At 42.4% G+C, this 27,524-nt stretch overlaps 2 protein-coding genes and 2 long non-coding RNA genes across 4 annotated transcripts in view; 2 read left to right on the forward strand and 2 right to left on the reverse strand.

Moving 5' to 3' along the window:
- LOC138950062 (uncharacterized) overlaps positions 1-27,524 on the forward strand; it is a 133,182-nt gene that overhangs the window by 84,228 nt on the left and 21,430 nt on the right. The window contains exons 17-19 of the mRNA XM_070321842.1: positions 773-960; positions 1,851-2,453; positions 3,391-3,773. Of these exons, the coding sequence (XP_070177943.1) occupies positions 773-960; positions 1,851-2,453; positions 3,391-3,773 (1,174 nt within the window). The remainder of the gene's footprint in view (positions 1-772; positions 961-1,850; positions 2,454-3,390; positions 3,774-27,524) is intronic.
- On the forward strand, positions 4,114-5,707 carry LOC138950139 (uncharacterized). The gene is made up of 3 exons (XR_011450519.1): positions 4,114-4,443; positions 4,788-5,006; positions 5,503-5,707. It is a non-coding gene; the product is annotated as an uncharacterized lncRNA (long non-coding RNA).
- Positions 11,673-14,137, reverse strand: LOC138951227 (uncharacterized). The gene is made up of 3 exons (XR_011451057.1): positions 13,915-14,137; positions 13,185-13,429; positions 11,673-12,457 (listed from the first exon to the last, which is right to left on the reverse strand). It is a non-coding gene; the product is annotated as an uncharacterized lncRNA (long non-coding RNA).
- Positions 20,008-25,899, reverse strand: LOC138951415 (uncharacterized). The gene is made up of 4 exons (XM_070323023.1): positions 25,675-25,899; positions 23,254-23,348; positions 22,062-22,373; positions 20,008-20,935 (listed from the first exon to the last, which is right to left on the reverse strand). Exons 1-4 carry the CDS (start codon positions 25,809-25,811, stop codon positions 20,436-20,438), a joined length of 1,044 nt encoding a protein of 347 aa, XP_070179124.1. The 5' UTR covers positions 25,812-25,899; the 3' UTR covers positions 20,008-20,435.

A 27,524-nucleotide genomic window follows, 5' to 3' on the forward strand; every position in this document is an offset into this window, starting at 1 on the left:
GCGGTTAGAGCGGTGTGTGGGAGTGTTGTATGACTCACACTAAGTCAGCACTGTGTGATGTGTGTACCAGGTCAGGGAGCGGTTAGAGCGGTGTGTGGGAGTGTTGTATGACTCACACTAAGTCAGCACTGTGTGATGTGTGTACCAGGTCAGGGAGCGGTTAGAGCGGTGTGTGGGAGTGATGTATGACTCACACTAAGTCAGCACAGTGTGATGTGTGTACCAGGTCAGGGAGCGGTTAGAGCGGTGTGTGGGAGTGTTGTATGACTCACACTAAGTCAGCACTGTGTGATGTGTGTACCAGGTCAGGGAGCGGTGAGAGCGGTGTGTGTGAGTGCTGTATGACGCACACTAAGTCAGCACAGTGTGATGTGTCTACCAGGTCAGGGAGCGGTTAGAGCGGTGTGTGGGAGTGTTGTTTGACTCACACCAAGTCAGCACTGTGTGATGTGTGTACCAGGTCAGGGAGCGGTGAGAGCGGTGTGTGGGAGTGTTGTATGACTCACACCAAGTCAGCACTGTGTGATGTGTGTACCAGGTCAGGGAGCGGTTAGAGCGGTGTGTGGGAGTGTTGTATGACTCACACTAAGTCAGCACTGTGTGATGTGTGTACCAGGTCAGGGAGCGGTTAGATCTGTGTGTGGGAGTGTTGTATGACTCACACTAAGTCAGCACTGTGTGATGCGTGTACCAGGTCAGGGAGCGGTTAGAGCGGTGTGTGGGAGTGTTGTATGACTCACACTAAGTCAGCACTGTGTGATGTGTGTACCAGGTCAGGGAGCGGTTAGAGCGGTGTGTGGGAGTGCAGCCAGGGCATGACGTCACCAGGTTGTGTCTCACCAAGGACGACATGGCGGACGAGCAACGACTGAAGGAGTGGTGGACAGCCTGCCCCAAGCACGACACACAGGGCGACACAGCCAGGGTGGGGGACGAGGTCTACAGGGCGCTGGTCGCTAGGTGAGTTGTCTTGTCGCTATGTCAAAAACTGCACTCACACACCCACACACACACACACACTCACACACACACACACACACACACATCAAACCACACACACACACACAACCAAACCACACACACACACCAAACCACACACACACACACACACCAAACCACACACCAAACCACACACACACACACCAAACCACACACTCACACACCAAACCACACACTCACACACCCAACCACACACAAACACACACACGCCCACCAAACCACACACACACACAAAACCACACACATGCACCCACACACACGCCCACCAAACTACACACACACACACACTAAACCACACACACACACACCCAACCACACACACGCACACACATACACACCAAACCACACACACACACACATGCTCACACACACGCATACACAAACACGCAACCATTTTGCTACTGTCCAATCAACAGCTACTTGAGTTAAACGCGGAGCGCTGTGTCCCCAACGTGCAGGCAGCACTGAGGCAGCAGACAGGTATCACCACTTGTGTCAGTTCGGTCAGCGTACGCCCTCTCGGATTAGTCTCTCTCTTTCTCCTCTCTCCTAGCCTACCCCCCCCCCACACACACACACACACACACACACACTTTCTCTCACTTCCCCCCTCCCGCCTCCCTCTTTTCACCTTGGCTTGATTTCTCTTCTTTTTTGTTCAAAATCCCGCGACTTTGAATTTTAACTGGAACGTTCATCCTCCTCCCACACCACCCACCTCTCCCCTCACCACCCACCTCTCCCCTCATCACCCACCTCTCCCCTCACCACCCACCTCTCCCCTCACCACCCACCTCTCCCCTCCCCATCCCTCTAAAACAAGCACCTGAAGGTTTGGTGTGTGCTGGCAGGTTCGCCGTGCCGCTGACGACGGTAGAGATGTCGCTGAGCACCCAACCCCGACTACAGCTGTGGACTGCAGGTCACGTGGTACACGCCGTGGAGGAGGAGCACGGGAGGGACCTGACAAGGATCGCCTTGTTCCCCCGCCAGGTGGAGCTGCTGGAAGACACGCCTGACGACGACGACGACGGCGATGTCAGGATCTTGCACGGAGGTCCGGGAACAGCCAAGACGATTTTATTGTTGCTGCGAAGTGTGTCCTGGTCCCGTGACGGGTGTGACAGAGTGTTCAACATACAGACAGAGAGAGACGGCCAGGCTGCTGCCTACCTGGTGTCCCATCAGCTGAGGGAGACTGTGGCCAGGGCAAGGCAAGGCGACACTGCCGCGCGGCCAGACTTCACCGTGCAACACGTCAACATGGCGCCTTGGTGGGACGAGGACAACGAGTACGGGGACAGCGAGGACGAGGACAACGAGGACGAGTACGGGGACAGCGAGGACGAGGACAACAAGGACTGGACAGAGGAAGGCCGGCTGGCAGTGGCGGCGTGGTGTGATGCACGCAGTGAAGACAGGAAGGTCCACATCATAGCCGATGAAGCGAACGGGTAAGTAGGACGCTGTACACAACACGACATGTACACAACACGACATGTACACACACCACAACACGACATGTACACACAACACACAACACGACCTGTACACACAACATGACATGTACACAGAACACACAACACGACTTGTGCACAGAACACACAACACGTACACACAACATGCCATGTACACGGAACACACAACACGACATGCACCCACAACACACAACACGACATGTACACACACCACAACACGACATGTACACACAACACACAACACGGGACGACATGTACACACAACACACAACATGACATGTACACACAACACGACCTGTACACACAACATGCCATGTACACAGAACACACAACACGACTTGTGCACACAACACACAACACGTACACACAACATGCCATGTACACGGAACACACAACACGACATGCACACACAACACACAACACGACATGTACACACAACACGACGTGTACACAGAACACACAACACACAGCATGATGTTGACACCAAACACACAACACGACATGTACACACAACACACAACATGACGTTGACACCAAACACACACCACGCCCATATTGCCGGCAGGAATGTTCAATAAAACGACGCCACGATATTTTTTTCCTTATACACAAATGACGTAATTGCATTACGTGTTTTTTGTGAAAGACAAAACTCGTTTGGAATGTGTGTGAGAATTGATTGGATGTGTATGGACCAGTTACTGGTATGTCTGAGTCTATGATACACCTGAGTTACACACCTGTACCTACCTGCATACCGTTAAAACACCTGTGTGTTGTGTTACAGCCACACCATCTCACACCTGTACCTACCTACATACTGTTAAAACACCTGTGTGTTGTGTTACAGCCACATCATCTCACACCTGTACCTACCTACATACCGTTAAAACACCTGTGTGTTGTGTTACAGCCACATCATCTCACACCTGTACAGGGAGCTGAAAGGTAGAGGGTGTACCGTCAAGCTGTGGGCCGCGGGGGTGAATCTTGGGATACCTGACGACATGACGCGCTACGTGAGGCAGATCACGGCCCCCCTGCGCTGTCCGCCCTGTGTCGTCAGGGAAGTGGAGCAGGCCTATGACATGAAGGAAGGACGTGTCCCCCCCTACACCAAGCCCCCCGTGGCGCCCCCCTGTGACGGGCCGCCAGTCATCACCATCAAGCATTACGAGGAGGACTACAGGGGGGACAGGGAGGGGCACCAGGCTGAAGGTGATCGTGATCGCCCCTGGCGGTGCGAGGAGTGTGGTCGACGTGTGGCTCACACCCTGCTTCACAGCCTGCACCTCGGTCAGTCGGCGTCTCTCTCTTCCTCTCAGTGTATTGCCTGTCTTTGTCTCTTTATGTACTTCTTCACTCTGTCTTCACTCTGTCTTCACTCTGTCTGTCCTACTCTCGTTCTTTCATACTGTTAATACTTTCCTTCTCTCTTGCTTTACTCATTCTTCCTTCCTCCATCTCTTTCTGACTTCGTTCTCTGTCATCCCTAAAATCACATGATTTGTGTTGAATTATGGAACTGTCTCTGTTGCAAGTCAAGGTTGTGACGTCACCTTGAAATGTCGTCATCGTGAAATGACGTCATAGCACAAGACGTACATCTTCCCTGAGAAGCAAAAGAATTAATACACCACTAAACAGTTCCGACGTTTACATGGAACAAAGAAGGAAAATCACGTGACCGCACAGACGCCTCTCATTGGCTGCGTCATTTTTTCGAGGAAACAAATCGTCTGCAACACAGCTGTGCGTATGTTCTGCGACTGACGAGTCAGACACTTGTGTTTATTTTGTTGTTTTGTCGATGTAAGTTCAGCGATTATCGATTTTAACGATGGCATGTCACTGCCCGATGATTGATTGTGACAACGGAAGCTACCGTCTTCAAAATGGAAAGCTAAACTTTGCAAAATTCAGTCCGACCAGGTTCCACACGAGTCTGTGGCCAACCACCGTTCAGGTAAGCGCAACACTGTAACAGTTCTTGATCAACTTATTTTATTGCCTGACATTCATGCGATTTATTGGTTTTTTCTGCAAATTCCATAGCATGATTACAAAATCGTTTAGCTAGACCTGCATTTATACAGCTTTCAACGTTACAAAAACTGCACTGCAGTGTTTGAATCTGCCGTGCATGAGGTCAAAAAATGTGGCTCACTTTCTGTGTCAGTGTGTTTCCGTTTCTTGTTTTTTTGTTTTACTTCATGTTGTTAGAGCATGGCTGTGATTAAAAAGCAATAAAAATTGCTTTGTAGAGCCATAAATTGTTAAATCTGATATGCATCTGTCTGTTTTCAACAGCTTGCATCCGCATCCAACACACAAGAAGAAACCAGCACAACGAGATTAAAGTGGATTCGACTCATCAGCCGTGTAGACACAACAGCAGACGGAAGGCACAAGCTTTTTTCACCTGCAAAAGATGCAAGGGTTTGTTCTCTACACTTTCTTGATGGCACACCAACTGCAGAGAACTCTTTCCCAACACAAAACTTGGGATACCCTGGATTTCAACACAGAGTAAGTTTTTTTTAAAAATAATTTTCTTGTTATATTTTGTGTGTGTACGCAGTAAAGAAGATGGGAAGGTGTTGAATGTATTTGTTCACACATGCTGTTCCTAGTATCACTATGATGTGTCTGTGCCTTACAGCTTGAGTGATTTAATTGACTTTTCGTCTGTTCGTGTGTTCTGAAATCTGAACAAGAATGAATGTGGGAAGCCAAGCTAAGTTTTATGTGGGTGGTTTGTTTCCAGAGTGCGATTTGATCAACATTAGGAGAGCTCTCCATAGAAGCCAAAGGAACAAAAACAAGTGTACCGGGGAATTCACAGAGGGAGTTCTGTATTGCACTGAAAATGACTACAGTGGGTCCAAATGACCACCTTTATAAGTTGAAGTTGGGGGCATTGAACCCAAACGGACAACATATGATGATATGTGGAAAACCCTGCATGAAGATGTAATACTACCATAAATACTGACAGAATGAACCCTGTTTGGCAATGTTTCAGACAGCAAGAGTGCTGATAGACATACCCCGACCAGAGCACCGGCTAGGCAGAAGAAAATGGGCAATGCGAGATCTGGAATTCCAGTTTGAGGCGTGCCAGGCCCAAGGATCATCAAGGGAGAGGAATGGTGTGCACAGCTAGTTGATTGCCAGAAAAGTGTGACTCTGGCCCTGAACAAGACCCATTCGCGACAGAAACATTTCTGGGTGCTCTTTTTTTTTTTTTTTTTTTTTTTCAGGAGATCAGACATTGTTAATCACACATGTGCGTGCGTTTTTTTTTTTTTAGTTTTTTTTTATCGGAAGGTTGTTTTTTTTATAATCATTTTAATTCTTATTAAGTTATTATTGTTTTCCTTCAGTCTCACTCTTTCTCTCAGCTTCACACTCAATGGACAGTAAACAGATCATGGACAATTGTTTTTAATTTTTTTTTTATTTACATTTACCCTCTCTCTCTCTCCTCTCTCTCTCTCTCTCTCTCTCTCTCTCTCTCTCTCTCTCTCTCTCTCTTTCTCTCCTCTCTCTCTCTTTCTCACACTTGTCCACACAACATCTCTCTCTCTCTCTCTCTCTCTCTCTCTCTCTCTCTCTCTCTCTCTCTCTCTCTCTCTCTCTCTCACTCACTCCCTAGTCTGTCTTTCTCTGCATCCACTTTCTTTCTCTTCGACTTGTCTGTTTTTTTCTGAATTTTGTTCTTCGGAATTTTCTGTCTTCTTCTTTGTTCTTCTTTTTTGCTTCGTCTCTCTCTCTCTCTCTCTCTCTCTCTCTCTCTCTCTCTCTCTCTCTCTCTCTCTCTCTCTCTCTCTCTCTCTCTCTCTCTCTCTCTCTCTCTCTCTCTCTATGATCCAGATATAGGTTCATATCTATCAACATTTGATTTTGTGCTACTCGTGGAAACTTTTTCAATAACTTTTCCGACTTTGATATTCCCGACTCATGAAGTATTTGTATCCCCAGGCATAAAACTGTCAGATAGTGTAACTGCACGCCTTTCCGGAGGAACTGCTCTGCTTGTCAGAAAAGAACTGTCCCGCTTTGTGACTAGAATAGAAACAGAATACGACAACATGATAATTCTAAAGTTGTCGAAGAGTCTCTTGGCCACAGACCAGGACGTGATCTTATTGGGTGTGTACGTGCCCCCAATCAATTCTGTGTATTACAGAGAAACGGACATTTCGAATGGCATAGCTGTCATTGAACATTGCATGATGGATATTATACAAGACTGTGGTGACCTCCCTTTTATATTAATTGGTGATTTAAATGCCAGAACAAGTTCAAGAAATGCGGTGCACAAAACACTTCTCGATGAGAATCTCGACATTTTTTCGATACACGAGGATTACGTAGAAAAAGATTGTGTGAAACGGAACTCAAAAGACAAAGAACTGAACGAATATGGTAAATGTTTACTCAGTGTCTGCGAACAGTTCGATCAGAAAATTTTGAACGGTGGCCAGGGTGACGAGCGTGGGAATTTCACATATATATCCACCTCGGGTTGTAGTGTGATTGACTATATTATTGTCTCCAGACTCCTCCTTGATTTGCACATCAGAGTGCACGTAGCGGAAAAAATTGAGTCAAAACATATGCCTGTCGAGTGCTACATTCAAATACAAAGTGAAATACATGAGTTGGATAGAAAACAACCAGGGACGTATAGAATTGACAAACTCGTTTGGTGCCCAGATAAAAGGGAAGAATTTATGGCATGTGTAATTTCTGAAGAGGTAAAACACTGTTTTATTGAAGCAGAAAGCAAAGTAGACATGGATGTAAATGCCTCGATTAGAAAGTTTACAGAAGGACTGCTTATAGCTGGCGAATGCATGAAAAAAAGTATAACAATAGGAAAAGAACGTAAACAGGCATGGTTTGATTTTGAATGCAAAGAGAAGAGGCAAGCTGTAAGACATGACTTACGAAATGTCCACAACGGTAATTTAGACAAACTTGTGTACACACAAAACAGAAATGAGTACAACGAACTTAACAGATGCAAAAAAGTTGCCCACAGACAAGCAACAATTGAACTGTTGCAAAAAAGTGGCAAAGATCCTAAAACATTCTGGAGAACCATAAGGTCTTTATCAAGGAAAACAACTAATGCTAACACAATAGAAACTGAACAATGGTATGAACACTTTTACAATGTATTCAACACATTCACAGAAACGGACGCAAACAATACTACTGTTGACGAAGCACAAGAGGTAGTAGATGAAAATGAACTAGAGACTACCCAGATGCTGGAATATGACATAACAGAAACAGAGGTTTACGAAGCCATACGAGCACTAAAAAATGGTAAAGCTGCAGGACCAGATGGTGTTATTAGTGAGCTTTTCAAAAATTCAGCTTTTCATGTTGTACCATTCCTAGCCCGGTTCTTCAACAAACTGTTTACATCAGGTTCATACCCTGAAGACTGGTCTGAATCCATCATTCACCCTCTTCATAAAAAAGGGGATATTAACAATCCAGACAATTATAGAGGCATATCATTACTTAATATTTGCAGCAAACTATACAGCTTTATCATAAACAAAAGACTAACAAGTTGGGTAGAATCCAACAACCTATTAAATGAAAGTCAAGCTGGCTTTCGTAAAAAGTACAGTACGACCGATCATATTTTTACTCTATTTGCTATGGTACAAAGACAGTTACTGTCACACAAAAAACTATACGTTGCTTTTATTGACTTCAAGAAGGCCTTCGACTCAGTAGACCGTACAAAGCTGTGGAAGGTGTTGCAAAGCAAAGGAATAAAAGGTAAAATGTACCAAGCCATACTTAGTATGTACAACGTTGTTAAAGCAAAAGTTAGGGCAGGAGCAGAGGTCACTGACCTTTTCATGTGTCCGAGAGGCCTGAAGCAGGGAGAAATAGATAGTCCAATTTTGTTCTCACTTTTCATTAACGAATTGGCGGACGAAATCAAGCGAAAAGGACGACACGGTATACAACTTATCCCAGATTTTATTGAGATATTGATTCTCATGTTCGCAGATGACGTTATTTTGATTTCCGACACTGTGTGTGGGTTACAGAACCAGATAAACGTGCTATACCAAACTGCTTGTAATCTTGGCTTGACTGTTAATTTAGAAAAATCTAACATAGTTATCTTCAGAAATGGTGGTCACATTGCAGCGATTGAAAAATGGATGTATGGCAATATCGAAATGGAAACTGTGAACATGTATAAATACTTAGGAATTTACTTTTCTACAAGGTTGACATTTTCTCACACGCTGAACGATTTAGCGCTGCGTGCAAGAAAGGGTGTGATTGGTATTTTTAAGGTACTGTGGACTCTAGGAGAAAGATCACCAAACATATTCTATAAACTATTCGACTCCCAGATCCAGCCCATGCTCAATTATGCGGCAGAAGTCTGGGGCCTTGATGCAGACCATTCACCTATCGAAAAGGTGCATCTGTTTGCCCTTAAGAGGTTTCTGAACACAAGCATGAAAACACCAAACACACTTGTGTATGGAGAAACTGGCAGACACCCGTTATTTGTCAACACGTTTGTTAAGTCCATACGATTTTGGTTGCGCATCCTGAAAATGCCTAGTCATCGATTGCCACAAAAAGCTTATAAAATGCTGCTTTATTTACACGAACAAAATAAAAGAACATGGGCGTCATCAGTTTGCTATGTGCTGTACAAATACGGCTTTGACCAAGTTTGGATTCAACAAGGCGTTGGAAATGAAAATGCGTTCATAACGGAATTCAAGAACAGACTAGTCACATTATACAAGCAAGAGTGGATAGAAACAGTACAAAGTAAAGAACGATTCCTTTTCTATAGCACTTTCAAGTCAGCCTTATCTATGTCTTCATACTTAAATGACCTGAAGCACGTCAAAGCAAGAAACTGCCTGATTAGGTTAAGACTTGGTGTCTCGCCACTCAAAGTGCATCGATTACGACACACTCGGTCGTCAACTGCTGAAGATTTCTTGTGTCCATTCTGCGCAAACGAGACCGAAGATGAAATTCACTTTGTTTTGAAATGTCCAAAATATGCTGGTATTCGCGAGTACTACATACCTGCAAAATATTACAACCGCCCATCAAGCTTTAAACTGGCGCTTCTTCTAGCGACACCAAACAGATCAATATTACTTAGACTTGCAACCTTCATCATGAACGCGTTTAAAATACGCAGTGAGTGGGGACAGTGAATATGAGATATTGCACGACCTTGTTTTATGTGTATGCTATTTTTGCTGCTTTCTGTCGATTGCTTAAAAAACAGTAATAAAGTTTTGTCTTTTTTGAAAACGTTAATGCGGCTATGTATCAGAGATGCAACGATTATGCATATAACTGCTTGCAGATTTGCGTGTGAAAGGGCATGTGAAGGGATAGATGGAGTGACGAATAGATGGATGACGGATGAATGGTTGGACAGTCAGACGGTCGATTAGATGGATGGAGGACAGAGGGACACGAGATGGATAGAAGGATGGATGGATGGATGGATGGATGGATGGATGGATGGATGGATGGACGGAAAGAGGACAGAGAGACATGAGTGAAGTGCGACAGAGACTGGATTTTGTGCTGATGCTTACTGTCCTTTTCCAAACCTTTTGCTGTTGTAAATGCCTGTTTCCACAGTCATGTCGACTGTCATTACGATGATGATGATTTATTTTATTATGATTAATATTACATGATTATTTTTCATGAAGCATGAATGATGAAAATGTGTACACCCCGAATTGAAATGGGCCCAAGGCCCAATCAATAAACCATCCAGACTCCAGACTCCAGACTCTCTCTCTCTCTCTCTCTCTCTCTCTCTCTCTCTCTCTCTCTCTCTCTCTCTCTCTCTCTCTCTCTCTCTCCTCTCCCCCATACTCTGTCGGTCTCTCTCTCCCCCTCTCTCCCATAGTCTGCCAATCTCTCTCTCTCTCTCTCTCTCTCTCTCTCTCTCTCTCTCTCTCTCTCTCTCTCTCTCTCTCTCTCTCTCTTTCTCTCTCTCTCACTGTCTCCTCTCGTTCTATCTTCTCTCTCTCCACCTATTTTTTTATTTTTTTTATTTTATTTTTTTTATACATTTTGTCCTATATTTTCTTCCGTCATCATTTCTCCTTTTGTTACCTGACGTTTCTTTATTTCAATTTCACAGATAGCAACATGTATGCGAGTCACAAGTCAATTATTTTTCTTAAACTTAACTCTTTTTCAAAAATACATCCGATCTCTAAAGGGGTACCGTATCTATAAATACCTATGCACATTTTTGCAATCAAGATCAGCAAATTGACATAGTTTGCTTCAGCGGATGAAATAGAATTCCTTTTAACTAGTGCTCTTGTTTTTGCTTATTTCTTGATAGTTTTTTGTGTATAAGCAGATGCCAACTTAATGCACACCCGTTATGCACAATCTTATTGCAATGAGTAAGCTGACTAAGGAGAACAATAGACTGAAGAGACAAGTGAGTGTGTTCAAACTACAGATTGCAAACATGGCTATAAAAAAGAACGCAGACAGAAAAAATACATGGTTATTCAGAAATCTGATTTCTCGCAGAACATATCATATTGCACTGGTATAGCCACGACTAGTCTCTTCCAATTAATTCATGTTTTTAGTGTCACCCTTTGTAACAAGAAGATGGCAGGAAAAAGTCAACAATTCTAAAAATACAAGAATTTTTAGCGATCAACCAATGAGTATTGACCCTAAACGTTATAGTATAGATGAGATGTTGTTTATGCAACAGAGACGATGATTAGACCTTGAGGATCTAGCCTATCGGTTTCGCTAATATAGGTAGAATAAAGTACATGTCACCAGAGTAGCCAAGAGCAACCTTTAACAATTTACTGGTTTGTTTTCATTTGTTTGAATGTTTCTCTCTTCTTCCTGCGCACAGTCTTCTCTCCATTTCATGTCCCCTGTGCATACCATAGCATGTCACCTGTGCATACCATAACATGTTCTGAGAAAAAAATGTTTGTTTGGCTCACATTTTGTGTGTGTCTTTATTGATGTTCGTATGATGCAATGAGTGTGTCAGAACAAAATCTGAGTTCTCGTACTTTGAAATGGAGAATGAGAGACAAGACAAAGCATTACAGCACAAAGTCAAACATATCAGCACTTGCAAACAAAATGCACACAATACAGTCAGCTCAAAAAACTTTACTTATGTTGATAAACGTTATCACTAGCAGCAGATCAAATCTGATGACTTCATCCACTTGGCAATGAACATATTGGGAAGAAATATATCTAGTTTCATATATTTATATATATACCAAAAGCACACATGTAGTACAGTAAAAGTCATATCTATAATGGTGTACACAGGAACCTTCCTTTTCAGAACTCCAAACAATAATCTGATAAAAAAAAATTCCAGTACAGAAAAAGAGGGAGTCTTAAAATGTAGGAAAACTTACATAGGTTTTGACAAGACAAACATTTATATTTTAGATGCGACCCACCCTACTACCTTTCAGGCTGAAAACTTACAGAAACGAAGCAGCTGTTCAACAATGTTGCTCTGCCCATTACATGTGTAAAGAGTAGAGCTTAATGCCTGGATCTGGCAAAGCATTTACATGAGTTGACAAATTGTTGAAATTAGAGTCGTCAGGATTGTTTACTTTGTGGAAGGGTTGCTCTCCTTGTTTATCTGTGTGGTTTCATAGTTAAGAGGAAAAAGCTGTTTTGTTAATACCGCTTTCCCTACTTCTACTAGTTCCTCCTGTTGCTGCCTGTATCAAAACGGGAAACAGGATTGGATTACTTTGGGAACAAGAGGTTGTGATGGCTGGCTCTGGGAAACAGGTGGTTGTGATGGCTGACTCTTGGAGACACCTAGAAGTCTCTTTCTGATTTTGACAAAGATGCAATCAGGGGCTTCCTCCTCCAAAATGACTTGCAGCCTGTTGCACATGGTCAAAGCCCTGCCAAAAGGGAAAAAAATAAAATAATCAATATGAGAAAGAGACAGGAGACAACAACTTTTACTAAAGCATCATTTAGGACAATTTACCAAGTTGTACATAACAAATTGCTCACAAATTTGAGTGCAACTTGCATGAAGAGCATTTGCAGGGATGGCCAGATCTCAAAATCTTCACTTGCCAGACAGGCGGGTCATTTCAAGAAAGTCCAGTCCACCAAAAAGAATTGCTTGCCGGGTACAAACCACAGTTACTATAACTGCATTGTTTATAACGTTTTGAAACTAGAGTATTACAACCAGAAGTGTTGCATTTGACGAGAATTTTCACTAGCCAACCAGGTGAGTTGCCAAGCGGTTTTAACTAGCACAGCGGATTTTTTTTACTCGCCCCTGGTCATTAGTCAGATCAGATGATTTGACCATCCCTGAATTTAGAAAGTCTGTTCAGTCATTGCTGATTAACTGTATCACTATCAGTATCACTGCACTTTTAAAAAAAATTTATATGTATATAACATATATTGCTGACAGCGACAGGCATAATTTTAGTGTGTATTAATACTAGTATGCTGGTTTTTTCAGATTTTGACACATTCCCTGTTCACTGAAACCAAAATGTTGTTAGGCCACACAAACCATCTTGCAATTCAACTTGAACCATTCTCTTGTTCAAAAGTAAAGTGCAAATATGATTTATTTTAAAAAAAAGTAGAGAGGTTTCCTACCTGTAAGCCTTTCCTCCTTAAAACTCGTTGACGAGGCGATGCATGAGGTCGAGCTCACACTCACAGGCAGATCGCCCATCTTGCTGCCTTTCAATCCAGTTGTGATGATGAATGGATAAGGATAAACTTGAGCACACCTTTCACATACAACTTCTGCTTGTACTCCCGAAGAAACACCCTCTCTGCATTTTCTGCTTCACGGTCAACAGGAATCCCATCTCCCAAGTTCCAAAGCAGGAAAAGCTCTAAAACAAAAAGGCCTTGAGATCAAATCACAGTTTTTCGCACCTGTGGAAGGCATTCTTTTTCCCCCCTCATCACCATTTTGTATGTAAACTTACAAAATACTCACTGACTCAACTTGGGGTAAGCTTAGCAGCTATACAAACTGGCAGTGGCAACTTAGTATGCATGTTTGTTGTTTCTAAAAAATCTAACCCACACGTCAGATTGAAAATGGAAAACTTTAGCATATACTATCGCAACATGTATGCATCACGAATCGGAATATAGTTATGCTTCATAGTAAGTTAGATTCCGTGGACAGATCAACGGCACTTATTCAAGTTTTTGACTTTAATCAACTGAAAAGTTAAGCGAATCTGAATAGAGAGCACTTACTAAGTTACTACGGTTAGTGTTACAACTTACAGGGCGGAAAACCGGTTTTGGGAATGAACAACACATCGCATCATTGCAAAGAGTAAATAACGAAAGAAATAAAACTTACCTAGCTACAAGTTCCTCGTGTGCACCTTCCACACTCTTTTTCCGTACACACGACAAGGTTTTCGATGCTTCAGTGCTCCACAGTCGCACCTTCTGGATGGAAATCTCGCTCAAATCGCACATGTTTCAAGTTGCTGAGAAGCTAGAACGACGCGTTGTTTACTCGAAAAAATGCTACGCATGCGCACTGTCGCAATGGCCGCGGAACTGTTTAGTGGTGTATTAGATGTGCATTGCCAAGGCACTGCATACCCCCAGCGAAAGACCAATCGTCCGTCTCTCTCTCTCTCTCTCTCTCTCTCTCTCTCTCTCTCTCTCTCTCTCTCTCTCTCTCTCTCTCTCTCTCTCTCTCTCTCTCTCTCTCTCTCTCTCTCTCTCTCTCTCTCTCTCTCTCTCTCTCTGTCTCTGTATCTGCTCTCTTTCTAGCATTACCTCTTTCTCTCTCAGTCTCGCTATCTCTCTCACGCAAACACACACACGCACACATACACGCACACAACCACAGACACTCACACACTCAAACACACTTACACCCACACGCACACATCCACACACACACAAACACACACACACACACACACATACCCCAAGTTACACACGTACACACATACACACTCACTCACACGCACTCACTCACTCTCACAAACACTTCATACACACAAAACACACCCCATACGCACATATAGACAGACGGACATACACACCCTTACAAACAAACACACATACACTTACGCACACGCACACCCACTCTCTCTCTCTCTTTCTCTTTCTCTCTTATTCAAACAAACACACACCCACACACACACACACACACACACACAATCATGTACATACGCACGCATGTACGCACGCACACACCCACAGACACACACACAGACACACACACACACACACACACACATTGACTCACACAAAACACACACTCATACGCACATACATGGTTGGCCTAGTGGTAAGGCGTCCGCCCCGTGATCGGGAGGTCGTGGGTTAGAACCCAGGCCGGGTCATACCTAAGACTTTAAAATTGGCAATCTAGTGGCTGCTCCGCCTGGCGTGTGGCATTATGGGGTTAGTGCATGCTAGGACTGGTTGGTCCGGTGTCAGAATAATGTGACTGGGTGAGACATGAAGCCTGTGCTGCGACTTCTGCCTTGTGTGTGGCGCACGTTATATCTCAAAGCACCACCGCCCTGATATTAGGGAGATTAAGTGTACAGTGGTAGTAGTAGTGGTTAACTTAAGGAAAATCTATGTATCATTACGCGTTCCGCTTACGGTAACGAAACCGACAACGACGTCTCGGCGAGTGCGTTTGGTAGGGAAGACAACTGATGCATAATTTTAAAGAGTACCGTCCCATGTCTTGACTCTTCATTTGGAAAAAGAAGAAAAGTCTTACCCGTAGCAGACGACGCAGCAGAGACGACACAAAGAAAACCAACAACCACAGAACCGGTAAGTGCAATGTTGTTTGTATTGATACATCGTAATGTTTGTTATATATATATATAGGCCAAGATAATACGGGATGCAGCCCTGGGCAATCTGCAAAAGGCCCAGCCTTCCGGCAGTGGTGAAGGCAAGTCTCTCATTGACATAGTCTCTGCATATCCAGGCCAAAACTAAAGATAGTTGCAGCAGAGTTCCCACAACAAACAAGCATAAATGAAACATAGAATTAATGGTTGGACATATTTGTACTCCCAACTGTATTCAATAACCTTTTTTTTTTTTTTTAGGTTTCCTGGTCAGCCCAGGCCCCAGTCCACTACTAAATTTGTTAGCTTTGACATTCGTACGTGTGGCCCCTTCAGCTGAATTGATTATCACAATTGTTATGCATGTGACATTATTTATTTTAAATTGCAGATGAAGTACCGACGATAAGGCGAAAGAGAAGAGGAGGGGTGCTAGAAGAGTACCAAGCCTTAATTTCGGCGACAAGCGGACGAGGACAGAGAAAGAAGAAGGAGCGAGAGCGAGAGGGAGGAGAGAGAGTTCAGGAGGAGGGAAGCCGAAGCGGAGAGAGAGTTGAGGAGGGAGTAGCTGGATCTCCGCAGGCAAGAACTCGCGTTGCAGGCAAAGCGAGATGCCGCTTTTTTTGAGTTACTTTTACAAAAAAAATGATTACCAGAAATCTTTCTTTGGGTGGGTGGGGGGGGGGGGGGGGGGGGTCGAGATCAGTTTTATTTCACAAAATAAATTTTCAGCGTTTTTTCTTTAGTATAATTTTTAATTCTGTAGGGGTGGAATGTGGCGATTTTAATTTTTTTTTGTTTTTTTGTTACTCTGTTGTGTGTTATATTTTGATTCAGTAAAAATGTCGATTGCTAAGTTCACTTTTGTTTTCAAATCTTGTTCAAATTTTGTGTGTGAGTTTGTGTGATTAGAGATGAATTATTCAAAAAACGCAAGGAAAACAAGGTTGGCATTATCCTCCTACATTCAGTAATATTAGGCATGTATGAAGTCTAAAGTTCCGCAACATCTACAGTTTCATATATTTTAATTAAGCACAAGGTCACACGGAAAACCCATTCTTCTTTTTTATGCCAATGGTGACAAGACAACAAGCGACCCTAAACTACCTGTTAGCCGGCCGCACTGCTTGACCTCAGTACCAGAGCGACCGCAAGCAAAGCCCGACTTGATATGGTGATCTTTGATTACTTTTCCTTCACTTATCCAAACATTATTCTCTTCCTGAATTTTTATAAGCCAGACTCCATGGCAAACACCTAGCAATGACCAGGATCAGAAATACATCTCACTTTATACACTTAAGCCAAGTCTGAGTAGTCTGTTATTCTTCTTTCTTGATTGATTGCCTCCCTTTTACCATAAAATTCTCTGATTTCCAAATCTGAGATGCATGCATCAGTTTTACTGTTCTGTCTGCAATAAATTTAGTTTCTGTACATTTATCATTAATCATAATTATTCCAATAAATTGACTTGCACTAAAGCTAAGTTAGAGAGAGAATTTACTGACAACAATTAAATCAGATCTAGAGTGAGTTGTTTCAACATAAAAACAAGCATTATAATTGTACAATCACATAGACATGTATATGTTCTGCGCGAACTTAGAATCCGGTTTCATTCTAGAATGGACCGGGTCCAGGTTGGAATTCTAACCCTGCGCAAGTACAGGGGTGCCATTCTAGAATGAAACCCTTGAATAACTGGGGCCGTAATGTTTGTAGGTAAGACAGAGTTGTCTTCCCTTGAATTATCTCCACCTGCACCTTCCCTTTGATAAAATGGGGCTGATTTGTCTACCCCTGAAAAAAATCCTTTGGCGATCTTGCGATGTCATGTCATGTCAAGAAAGTTGATACTCCTGAGTACGCAATAAACATTAGGCAGACCATAGCAAGGGGGACTACCAGGGCGGTATTGTTTGCAGGGCAGTTGTTTTTGTGATGAGAGCCGGTTGCGGCCGCTTGCAATGTCAGCGCTGTCTCCCTCTCGGAAATGTCCGGTTTTTTGACAATTTTTTTGACAGACAGACAGACAGACGGTCAGACCGACTAACCGACAGACAGACCAACAGAAGGACAGAGTGAGGTATAGAGCTGTTGTCACAGGTTTAAAAAAAAGTTGACATTATATCTTCACAATTCAGAAGACCAACTTCATGTATATGAATAAGATTAAAAGTTACAAGCGAAATCGGCAAAACACTGTCAGTCCGGAAATTTCCGTTCGTAGCGATCAGTGCTGAGTGTCTCTCAAAATCGTAATCACTTTCAGAACATCACAATCCCAATTCACGATGTCTTTGAGTAAAGTGTAAAAAACCCGAGAAAAAAAACCCAACCAAACACACAAAAAACAAAAACAAACAGAAAATCCACATTTGTGGCTTTGGCTGTGTGATAGTCTAACTGAAATGACTATTCTAACTTGGACCCAAATTCCAACCTTGCGCACGGCCGATTCTAGAATGGACCAGCAACAAGGGTTTCATTCTAGAATGGCACCCCTGTACTTGCGCAGGGTTAGAATTCCAACCTGGACCCGGTCCATTCTAGAATGAAACCGGATTCTAAGTTCGCGCAGAACATATACACACTTTGGACTGAACTCTCACTCTGTAATACAATTTCAAACGTTGAATTTAATTACTATTTCTTCAAGCTTTGCCATGCAAAGGGCAATATTTTAACAAGTCTCAAATGTATGTTCTGTTACTCAAAATAATCCCTTTAACTTCAAGTACTATTAATTATAAATCATTTATAACACCTTATACACATATATATGTAGATAACCAATTCTAACTTCATATTTGTTTCACTTTCAAAGACAAATAATCATACAGCAAATAGTACACAAACTCATTTCAATTCATGGACAGATCCAGTTATTAATATGTGGTTATTTAGGAATGTAATGGCACTAGAAATAAAATAATTAATGAAGATGTAAGGTCTAGCTCCAGGTGTGTTCAGCTACATTTGGTGGGCGTGACCCCCCCCCCCCCCCCAGTTTGATTTGGGTAGCCCCAACCAATCCTTTTTTTTTCCTTCGACCCAAACACTTGACTGACTATTAGGGTTTAACGTCCTCTTAGACCAACTGGTCTATATTGGGACAGGTATTGGTAATACGCTGAAGATATGGTGTGATACTTTTGATTCGAACAAGCCCGCTGTGGCTGTCTTTTTCGACACACCAGCATTGGGTTTGTCTCGTCAAAGTATCGAAATACGATCATGATAATCAGAGACGAGAGATGATGCATGCGTGTCTTCGTGTTTTCCAAGCCCTGAGACTTTCGCTGTGAACGTGGGATCTTTTTCATGTGCATGTGTGCACACAGGGGTGTTCAGACACCAAAGAGAGTCTGCACAAAGTTGTCTCTGAGAAATAAATCTCTCGCCGAACGTGGGGATCGAACCAAACCAAACACTTTTAACCCCCCCCCCCCCCCCCCTTATAGAGGATGAGTGAGTGGCCAGCAGCAAATAAAGATGTACATTCCAACAGATCACTGAAAGTGACGCAAGACTGCCTAAATGGCAGGTAAAAATAGTTATACACGTTAAACATACACTCAAGCAAAATATGTGAGTGTACGTTGGAGTTTCAGCCCATGGATGTAGAAGAAAAAGATTGGATCTTTTGTAAGGACGGGTCCTGAGGCAAATCCACACAGCCCAAATATTTGACAGTTCAGTGTCTTTGAAAAAGTTATGGTTGAAGAACAAGATTTTCAGTGAAGAGTGGAGAGTCCCATGTGACTGCCTGGCTGGTGATGATGGTTGTTTAGTGGCCGCTTGGTACCGAGGTATGAGCAGACAAGAAGACCCTCTGCCTACAAACTACAAATTACAACACAGCAGTGCCCATGTCAGAGATCCACGTGCACACCTACTAATGCATAATGAAGAATAGCATGTACTAAAGTAATTTGCGAAAGCAAGTACAGCTGTACAGGCTGATGAAGCAAAGTAGCACTAGCAGTTACTTCAAGAAAGTCACTGTCCTGCAAGATATGTCAAAAGCCGGTATATACCACACAAACAAATTATGTTCAGTGTCAGTATGAGTGACCATCAGATATGTATTTATACACAAGTGACAAGAGCATACAATTTTACAAATGATCAATAAATGGAGGTCAGCTGGGTTCTTACCTGGCTTTACTTTTTACGCAGGTTCACTTGATAATAGACATATGCTTGTTTGGAATCAGTAGCGAAATAAGAAACAGGCCGCAGTCAGTATGAAACGTTTAAAGCGCGCCCCAGTTGGGTGCTTCTTTTTTTGTGTGTCAATTTTACAGACGACAGAAATGTCTGAATGTGCAGCATCTATTTGGTTTAACCAAATTTAACTCAATAAAGTACCACTGAAAAAGTTGCTTTTGCATTTGACTGACTATTAGGGTTTAACGTCCTCTTAGACCAACTGGTTTATATTGGGACAGGTGTTGGTAATACGCTGAAAATATGGTGTGATACTTTGATTCGAACAAGCCCACTGTGGCTGTCTTCTTCGACACACCAGCATTGGGTTAGTCTTGTCAAAGTATCGAAATACGATCATGATAATCAGAGATGAAAGATCATGCCAGCGTGTCTTCGTGTTTTCCAAGCCCTGAGACTTTTGCTGTGAACTTGGGATCTTTTTCGGGGGTGTTCGGACACCAAAGAGAGTCTGCATAAAGTTGAATCCGAGAAATAAATCTCTTACCGAACGTGGGGATCGAACCCACGCTGATAGCGACCAACTGGCTACAAAGCCAGCACGCTACCAACTTAGCTACGTCCCCGCCAATTGCATTTGACCAGATACTTGTAGTTGCAAACCGGGTTATCCACCATATTTTGAACTCCCACCAGGCGACCGGGCAGTAGATTTGGCCATCTCTAAGCAGTGAAATCATGTTAATAATTTAAAGCCTTCTACAGGGTCAATTTGTTTAGATGCTTGGCCATTTGGATGCCAAACACCATGTGACACAAGATCAATGCAATGAGCATTTCTTCTACTTGAGAGCTACACAGACAATTAGTAGAGATACTCCTCCAGTGTTGGTGGATTCAGTCCAAAGAACTGTGATGTCTCACTGCCATGTAGGCAAGTATGACAGTTGGACAACAAAACTCCAACCAGGTAGAGTTTCCCTACAGGGGACAAGAACAGCTTAATTTTTTTTTTGAAATCCAAAAATGCCCACAGCCTAACAATTTTTGAAAATTCCCATTCAACAGAGTTTCTCACCCTGCTCATTTCTGTGTTGAAGGCCTGTTGCTCTTCTGTGATCTGTCCACGGTACGGCCTCATCAAGTTAGGGGTCAAGGGGTAGGCTCGGTCCCCATACAGGTATATTTCATCTCCTGCTGGAGTGACCATGTGCTGCTGCATGTGTTCAAGAATGCCACTACCATTCAGCAAAGCTGCGTCATGTCGTCGACCAACCAAGGGCCCAAAAACATTTGCCACAAGACCATTTGGTGTCACGACACACTGAAACTTTAGAGAGTGCACCCTCTTATGGCCATTGTACACTTCGGGTACATGACATAATAGCTCGAACGACAAAAGCTCGAACGACAAAATCTCGAACGACAAATGCTCGAATGGACAAATGCTCGACGCGACAAAAGCTCGACGCGCCCATATGCTCGAACGACAAATGCTCGAATGGACACATGCTCGACGCAACAAAAGCTCGACGCGACATATGCTGGAACGACAAATGCTCGAATGGACAAATGCTCGACGCGACAAAAGCTCGATGCGATAAAAGCTCGAATGGACATAAGCTCGACGCGACGAAAGATCGAACGTGTCTGTGCGTGTCCTTCTCGGTGTTATTTTGCCTGTCTGTTTATTTGGTGCTATTTTAAAATCTGTCTGCAAGAGAGAGAGAGAGAGAGAGAGAGAGAGAGAGAGAGAGAGAGAGAGAGACTGAGAGAGAGAGAGAGAGAGAGAGAGAGAGAGAGAGTGAGAGAGAGAGAGAGAAGAGGATAGAAGAAAAAAAGAACGAAGAGAAAAAAGAAGGGGGAAGATCGTGTCGGGGTTTAGATTTGTCAATGTTATTAATTTGATTTGGCCCGGGATTGACTGTTTATCAGGAAAGGTTCAGGTAAGCGGAACGGGCAGATGGACGACTGTTTGTTTGCTTGCTGTGAGTATCAATTCAGAAATAAAGTTAAACTTGTTTAAACCAACAACGTGATATCAAACAAATTTAGTCAATTTGTCGCTCGAAATCCAGAAGCGGCGTGCTTACAACAACAACAACAACAACAACAACAATGTGATATCAAACAAACTTGAATTCAGTCAATTTGTCGTTCGAAACTAGAACAACATCACCGTGACAGTTTCAGGTATGACGTTATCAAAGTAGTTTTGACAGCATCATTCTACAGTCCGGTCGAGCTTCTGTCGTTCGAGCATATGTCGCGTCGAGCTTTTGTCGCGTCGAGCATTTGTCCGGTCGAGCTTCTGTCGTTCGAGCATATGTCGCGTCGAGCTTTTGTCGCGTCGAGCATTTGTCCATTCGAGCATTTGTCGTTCGAGCATATGTCGCGTCGAGCTTTTGTCGCGTCGAGTATTTGTCCATTCGAGCATTTGTCGTTCGAGATTTTGCCGTTCGAGCTTTTGTCGTTCGAGCTTATGTCGGACACCGGTACACTTCTTGTTGCAAATGGCCTGGGCGACACATTGATCGTATTGTGCCGTCAACCATCCCCCAACAAAACTCCAGAGGAGCCCCCTTGGCATGTATAGCTGCACAGTACCGTTCCAGTTGGGGCACTGTCAGCCATGGCTGATTGAGGTTTGTTAGTTTGTCAGAAAACTGATCATAGATGAAGTCGATACCTACCTTGAACAGCACACACAACTCCGGCTTGGGACGATGAAACATCTGCGAAAGGTCAGCAAACCGGCATGGGTAAGGCAACCTCCGCAGACAGATGCAGAGCACCTCCAATCCTGAAAAAAATCATAAATTCAAATGAGCCTGGTGAGTGTGTACGCGAATGTGTGTGGAGAGGCATATTCTCATACAGTCTTCAAGTTCAAAATAATAACACTGCAAAAGTTTTCTCACGCGCCTTAAAATATCCAGGCCGACATGCTTATCATCAGTTTGATTTTTTATTTATCAGGTTTGACACAGTTACTGGCTATACTGCACACACAAAAACAGTTACCCGAAAAGAACAAAATAAAAAAATAAAAAATTTTAAGTGGGGGGTGGGGGGGGGGGACACCACGAAGACAAAATCAATAAAAACAATTATCATAAAAAAAGTTAAAACAAATAAGTCCTTTGCACATCAAAAGTAACTTCCCTTGAACTTGGATTCACGTAACAATGGCGGCCACTTCGTCAACTTGTAAAAAAAATATTCATTTATTTTTTTAAACTAATATGAATAAATTATCAGTATCAACGCATCTTTATTTATCCTGTTACCATATTTCAAAAATAATTTCACTCAACTCCACAGACTAAGTCAGTAAGTGGCACAACCAATTCACTAGTATTTCACTATTGTCTAAATAGAGTACTGTGTCGACCAAAGGGGCTAAAGTTAGTCAGGTACATTTTGTGATTCAAGTTCAAAATACATAGTTCAAATTTTAGATTTTAAGCAATCCCAAAATAAATTATGCCCCAACTCAACGCTCCGCTTTAATCTTTTACGAAACCTGAAATAGTAAAAACAACTCACTGAATATTCACAGTAAATGCAAACTTCATGACTTTGCGAATCAAATCATGGAGGAGGATCATAAAACTATCATTCAATATCATTGAAATACAACTCAACTTCACAGCAACCAGGGTAAAAAAATAAATCCTCACCACTGGCCTTGGTTCCTTGATCGTTCATTCCGTTAGGCGCCTGCATAGTCCTCTGCATTCCCAGAAGGGCGCACAGTCTCCGAATCTCTTCCGCGCTGAAGCGAAATAAGTCCTCACATTCGATGGCTGTGAAGTGATCGAGGTCGAACTGAACCTCATAGGCCCTTCTTTCTGGCTGTTGAAATGTAGGTTAAACTTGGTGAAATCATGGATCACTTGTACACTTTATTCAATTAATTAGCCTGAAAATTCTGCTGAAGCTACTCAAATCAATACTGGGTAACAGAGGGAAAGTTAAACTCCAACATTTTAACTCGCCAGCTGGGCGAGTAACTTCAAGAAAGTCACTTTCTTTCTTTGTGTTTAACGTCGTTTTCAACCATTCAAGGTTATATCGCGACGGGGAAAGGGGGGAGATGGGATAGGTGAAAGGGGGGAGATGGGATAGAGCCACTTGTTAATTGTTTCTTGTTCACAAGAAAGTCACTAACCTGGCAGAAATTTCGCCGCCCCGATACATACCAGTTACCACAATTTATTCCCCCCTCTGTTTCTTTCTCTCTGTAAACTTGTAGGGCTAGTTATTTTTCGGTAACTTACCCAACAACCAAAATCACTTACCCAACAACGGGCCTGAATCCTCGATAGCTCATGGGTAGAAACTGTACACATTGTGGATCTACTTTTTGCGACTCAAAAGTTCAGAACACTCTAATGTACAAAATATACCTTTCTAGAGCAAACAATACAACCATACTGCATTTAAACTAGCAACTACAGGCTTGCACACATGAATCTCAATATAAAATCCATGAGTTTGGTTGTTTTCTGAATTCAGATCTGCCGTGCACAATCGTTTATCGCTAGCAAGATTCCAAGGAAAAGTAACTCTCATATTTTGTCTAGCGACACGAGTAGTTCCCCTTCCAGATTTCGGCTGCATCGACAAGACTGCAATCCGACGGTCAGTTTTCAACAATATTTCATTTTATAAGCAGATCACACGCAATCAATTGCAAATATTTAATCAACTTAAAGAATAATGCAGCGATCTCATACACTATTTTTCCCCAGAAAACTGACCTTCATACAGTTTTTAACGTTGGAACACGGGTGTAAAACTTCGTCTGCTAGTCACATTCGAGGAAAGAACATTTCCTGAGCGATACCAAAACATGAACAGAACACACACTATCTGCCTTTACCGCCACAGCAGAATGACAACATAACTGTGTACTTGATTTTAGTTCAAAACATGGAAACTGACAAAAAGTGTTAACGGAATTGAATGATTTGCACGGAACTATGCAACCGCGCATTAATCGATCGCCTGCGCAGGTAGACTGGTTGGGTGAATATGATTCGATCAAACTTTCGCACAAAAACTCCTCTTTTCTTTGAATAACTGAAGAAAGGAGGAATAAAGAGGTTACATACCTCGTCTCGGTGATTATTAAAAATAATGGTCTCAGTTTGCGGTCATGAAAAAGCTTGCTGAAGCTCGCATTTTTCATGATCCGCTAACTTTGACCATTATTTTTGATAATCACTGAGACTCGGCATGTAACCTCTACTGATCTGCAGTAGCGTTAAAACCCTTTTGGTTGCATTTGACCAGAATTTTACTTGGCCAGCCAGGTGAGTTGCGAGCCTGTTTTTACTAGCCAAGCGGATTGTTCACTCGCCCCTGCATAACAAATGACCCTTACACTAAGTTACAGGTTGAACTTGAAGCATGTTGGATAAATAGTTTCAACTGTGCATCTCAAAAAGCACCAGTTGACAGTATTCTGATATAAATACTGTGTATGTTTTAGAACACAGAAGTTTCCTTGTACTGAAGTAATTTGATCCTAGAAATAATAAAACTAGAACCAAGGTGCCTTGTGCTTAAAAGTCTGATAGAACCAGTAAGTGTAACATCCTTCTTGAAAGTACATGTATTGCTATCAAATTAAAATGACACAAGAACACAAACTGACAGTGACACAGACTCTGTGACAGAGAGTGGACTTAATAATAATATTCATGCTTTGATGAAACTAAAACTCTTGACTGCAGATTTGGTCATCAGTTTCCATTTGATTTTGATTCTTGAACAGTAAATAGTTAAAACTCTATGTTTATAAACCATTAAATGTAAGTAACAAAGTCACACGGAAACCAAATCTAGGTGTAAGTGTTAGATCTACCCAATATCACTATCAGTATCACTGTAGATTCAGACAAGATCACTATCATGACTATGAAATCTAACCAAAAAAACATTATTTTTTTACATGAACAACATTTAAAACCTAACCATAACCAATCCAAAGTAACATCACCGGCCATAACCAAAATATACGCCTGTTCCTGACAATTATATTTCAGCGGAACCTTTAATGCCTTTAGAAGCTAAGCTTTGACTTGTTTGCTAACCTGATCAAGCAGTGCGAAGACAACAAAATCATCTTCTGCGTCATCCTCGTCCCACGCCGCAAGGTCAAAAGTTGGTCCCTGGCATCCATGAAGATCGATCTTAAAACAAAACATAAACAGCGAGAGGATTGGAACATTTGCAACTTTTCACTGCATAACTCATCTTCCAGACAGTAAGCGAAATCGAAATCGAAAAGGGTGAATCGAAAAACTGAACACAACTCAAAAGCGACCATTTTTTGTGTGTTTGAAATGTGAAAAAGCTTGCTCTGTTCAACGCTTAAATTACAGCATCAAACCAGGTGTGCCTGCCGTTGCTCACGGCCGGTTTTTGTGTGTGACTGTTGCTTGGTTTTGTCCACGTGTTATTTGCGTGATGTACGTGTGCTCGACGAAGCATCGTAGTTTGTTATGTTTTCTGGATGCACGAAGGTCGCAAGACTTGACGCTCACCTTGTATTTTCAACCAACATAGAATAGTTTTAGTTGGCACGTGCTGAGCGGATATGACTTGCTCTTTTCCGCAGTTACGAACAGGCGACCCTGTTTCGGCTTGTCATGATCCGTGCAATCCATGTTTTCAGGTATCAGGCGTAGTTTGGGGTGTATTTATTTCGGTATGTTGTTTATCTTTTTGCCATAACGTTTTCTAAACCTGCTATAGCAGCGTTGTTTGAGTGTGTCCAAGTATTAGTTTTGAATAGTTTTCGGTTGTAAACCTTATTTACATATTAAGTCGATGACGAGGATAACGGCCTCTTTTAATTTAGTACGTTTTCTGGGTCTGGAGAGAGGAGGTCGTTTTTTGTTTGTAGCAAACCCGCTGTGTTTTTATACTTGTGATTTCCACGGATTTGTGTGTTTCATGAGGAACAGTTCCTGCCTGATGGCGCAACGGTAAAATATTGTTTTGTTAGTTAAGACTTGTTGTTTTCTAATGTTTGTCTTTGTGTGTTCGTCTCAGTCAACAGAGTTTAGTGCGTAGTAGTTTTGGCAGGTGTTGTCATTTTTCTCCTTTGAATGTCAACAGTTTTAGGAAGGTATTATTTATGTCTTTTTTGATAATTGTAGTCATGTGTACGTGTTCTAAACGGGATTGTTATTGTCGCAGTTGTATGTTTCTTTACTTAACAATTTTTGGAGATTATGGCGTTTTAGGAATTAAGGGTTGTCGGCCATTTTGTATGTTATTAAATATTCGTACATTATTTCATTGTTTTCAGGTGAACCTTAGTTGAATTGTGGTTTATGTATTCTGTCGCAGGGTTAATTGATACTGTATTATTGTAAGTATTGGTATTATATTCTGTGACTTATATGTGTTTTTTTGTGTGTGTATTTGCAGTTTTTTACCGAAACAAATTTAAGTTCATAGAAATGGTGGCTGGATAGTTAACTAAAATAAACAACCATAAATCTTCTTGTTCTTTCGAGTTATTCCTTTGTACCTCCTGCAAGCGAGTCTGTGACGTGGGTTCTGCCTTCCTTAAGATACATGTGCACTCACACCAGGATTATATCACACACTAAACTGACATTTGTACCATTAAGTGGTTTAGGAACATACTAGTTATAAATAATCGTGTAAATAAACAAGCGTTCGCTCAGTTTTTATATACCTTTTGGGGCTCGTTATTTTCGTCGATTCAACCACAGCTCGTTAGCGGATCGAAGGAAGCATCCGTAAACTTTGACCCCTAACCTTTGAACTGCGCACACATCGCTGACGTCAACACATAAAAAAGTACCGATAACCACTAGCACTACCACTGGCACTGTACACTTAATCAGTCTAATTATGGCCCTTCGTGGTCGGCTGGGCGTTAAGCAAACAAACAAACAAACAAATA

The sequence above is a fragment of the Littorina saxatilis genome, linkage group LG16 (assembly GCF_037325665.1).
Source record: "Littorina saxatilis isolate snail1 linkage group LG16, US_GU_Lsax_2.0, whole genome shotgun sequence".
Lineage (NCBI taxonomy): Eukaryota > Metazoa > Mollusca > Gastropoda > Littorinimorpha > Littorinidae > Littorina > Littorina saxatilis.

Excerpts from the sequence above, each read along its gene's own strand:
- LOC138951415 (XM_070323023.1), bottom strand. The coding sequence starts at position 25,811 with ATGTTCCAATCCTCTCGCTGTTTATGTTTTGTTTTAAGATCGATCTTC. Across the intron at positions 23,349-25,674 it reads TCTTCGCACTGCTTGATCAG|CGCGGAAGAGATTCGGAGAC; the intron begins GTTAGCAAACAA and ends ATTTCGCTTCAG. Across the intron at positions 20,936-22,061 it reads GCAACAAGAAGTGTACCGGT|TGTACAATGGCCATAAGAGG; the intron begins GTCCGACATAAG and ends ATGTACCCGAAG.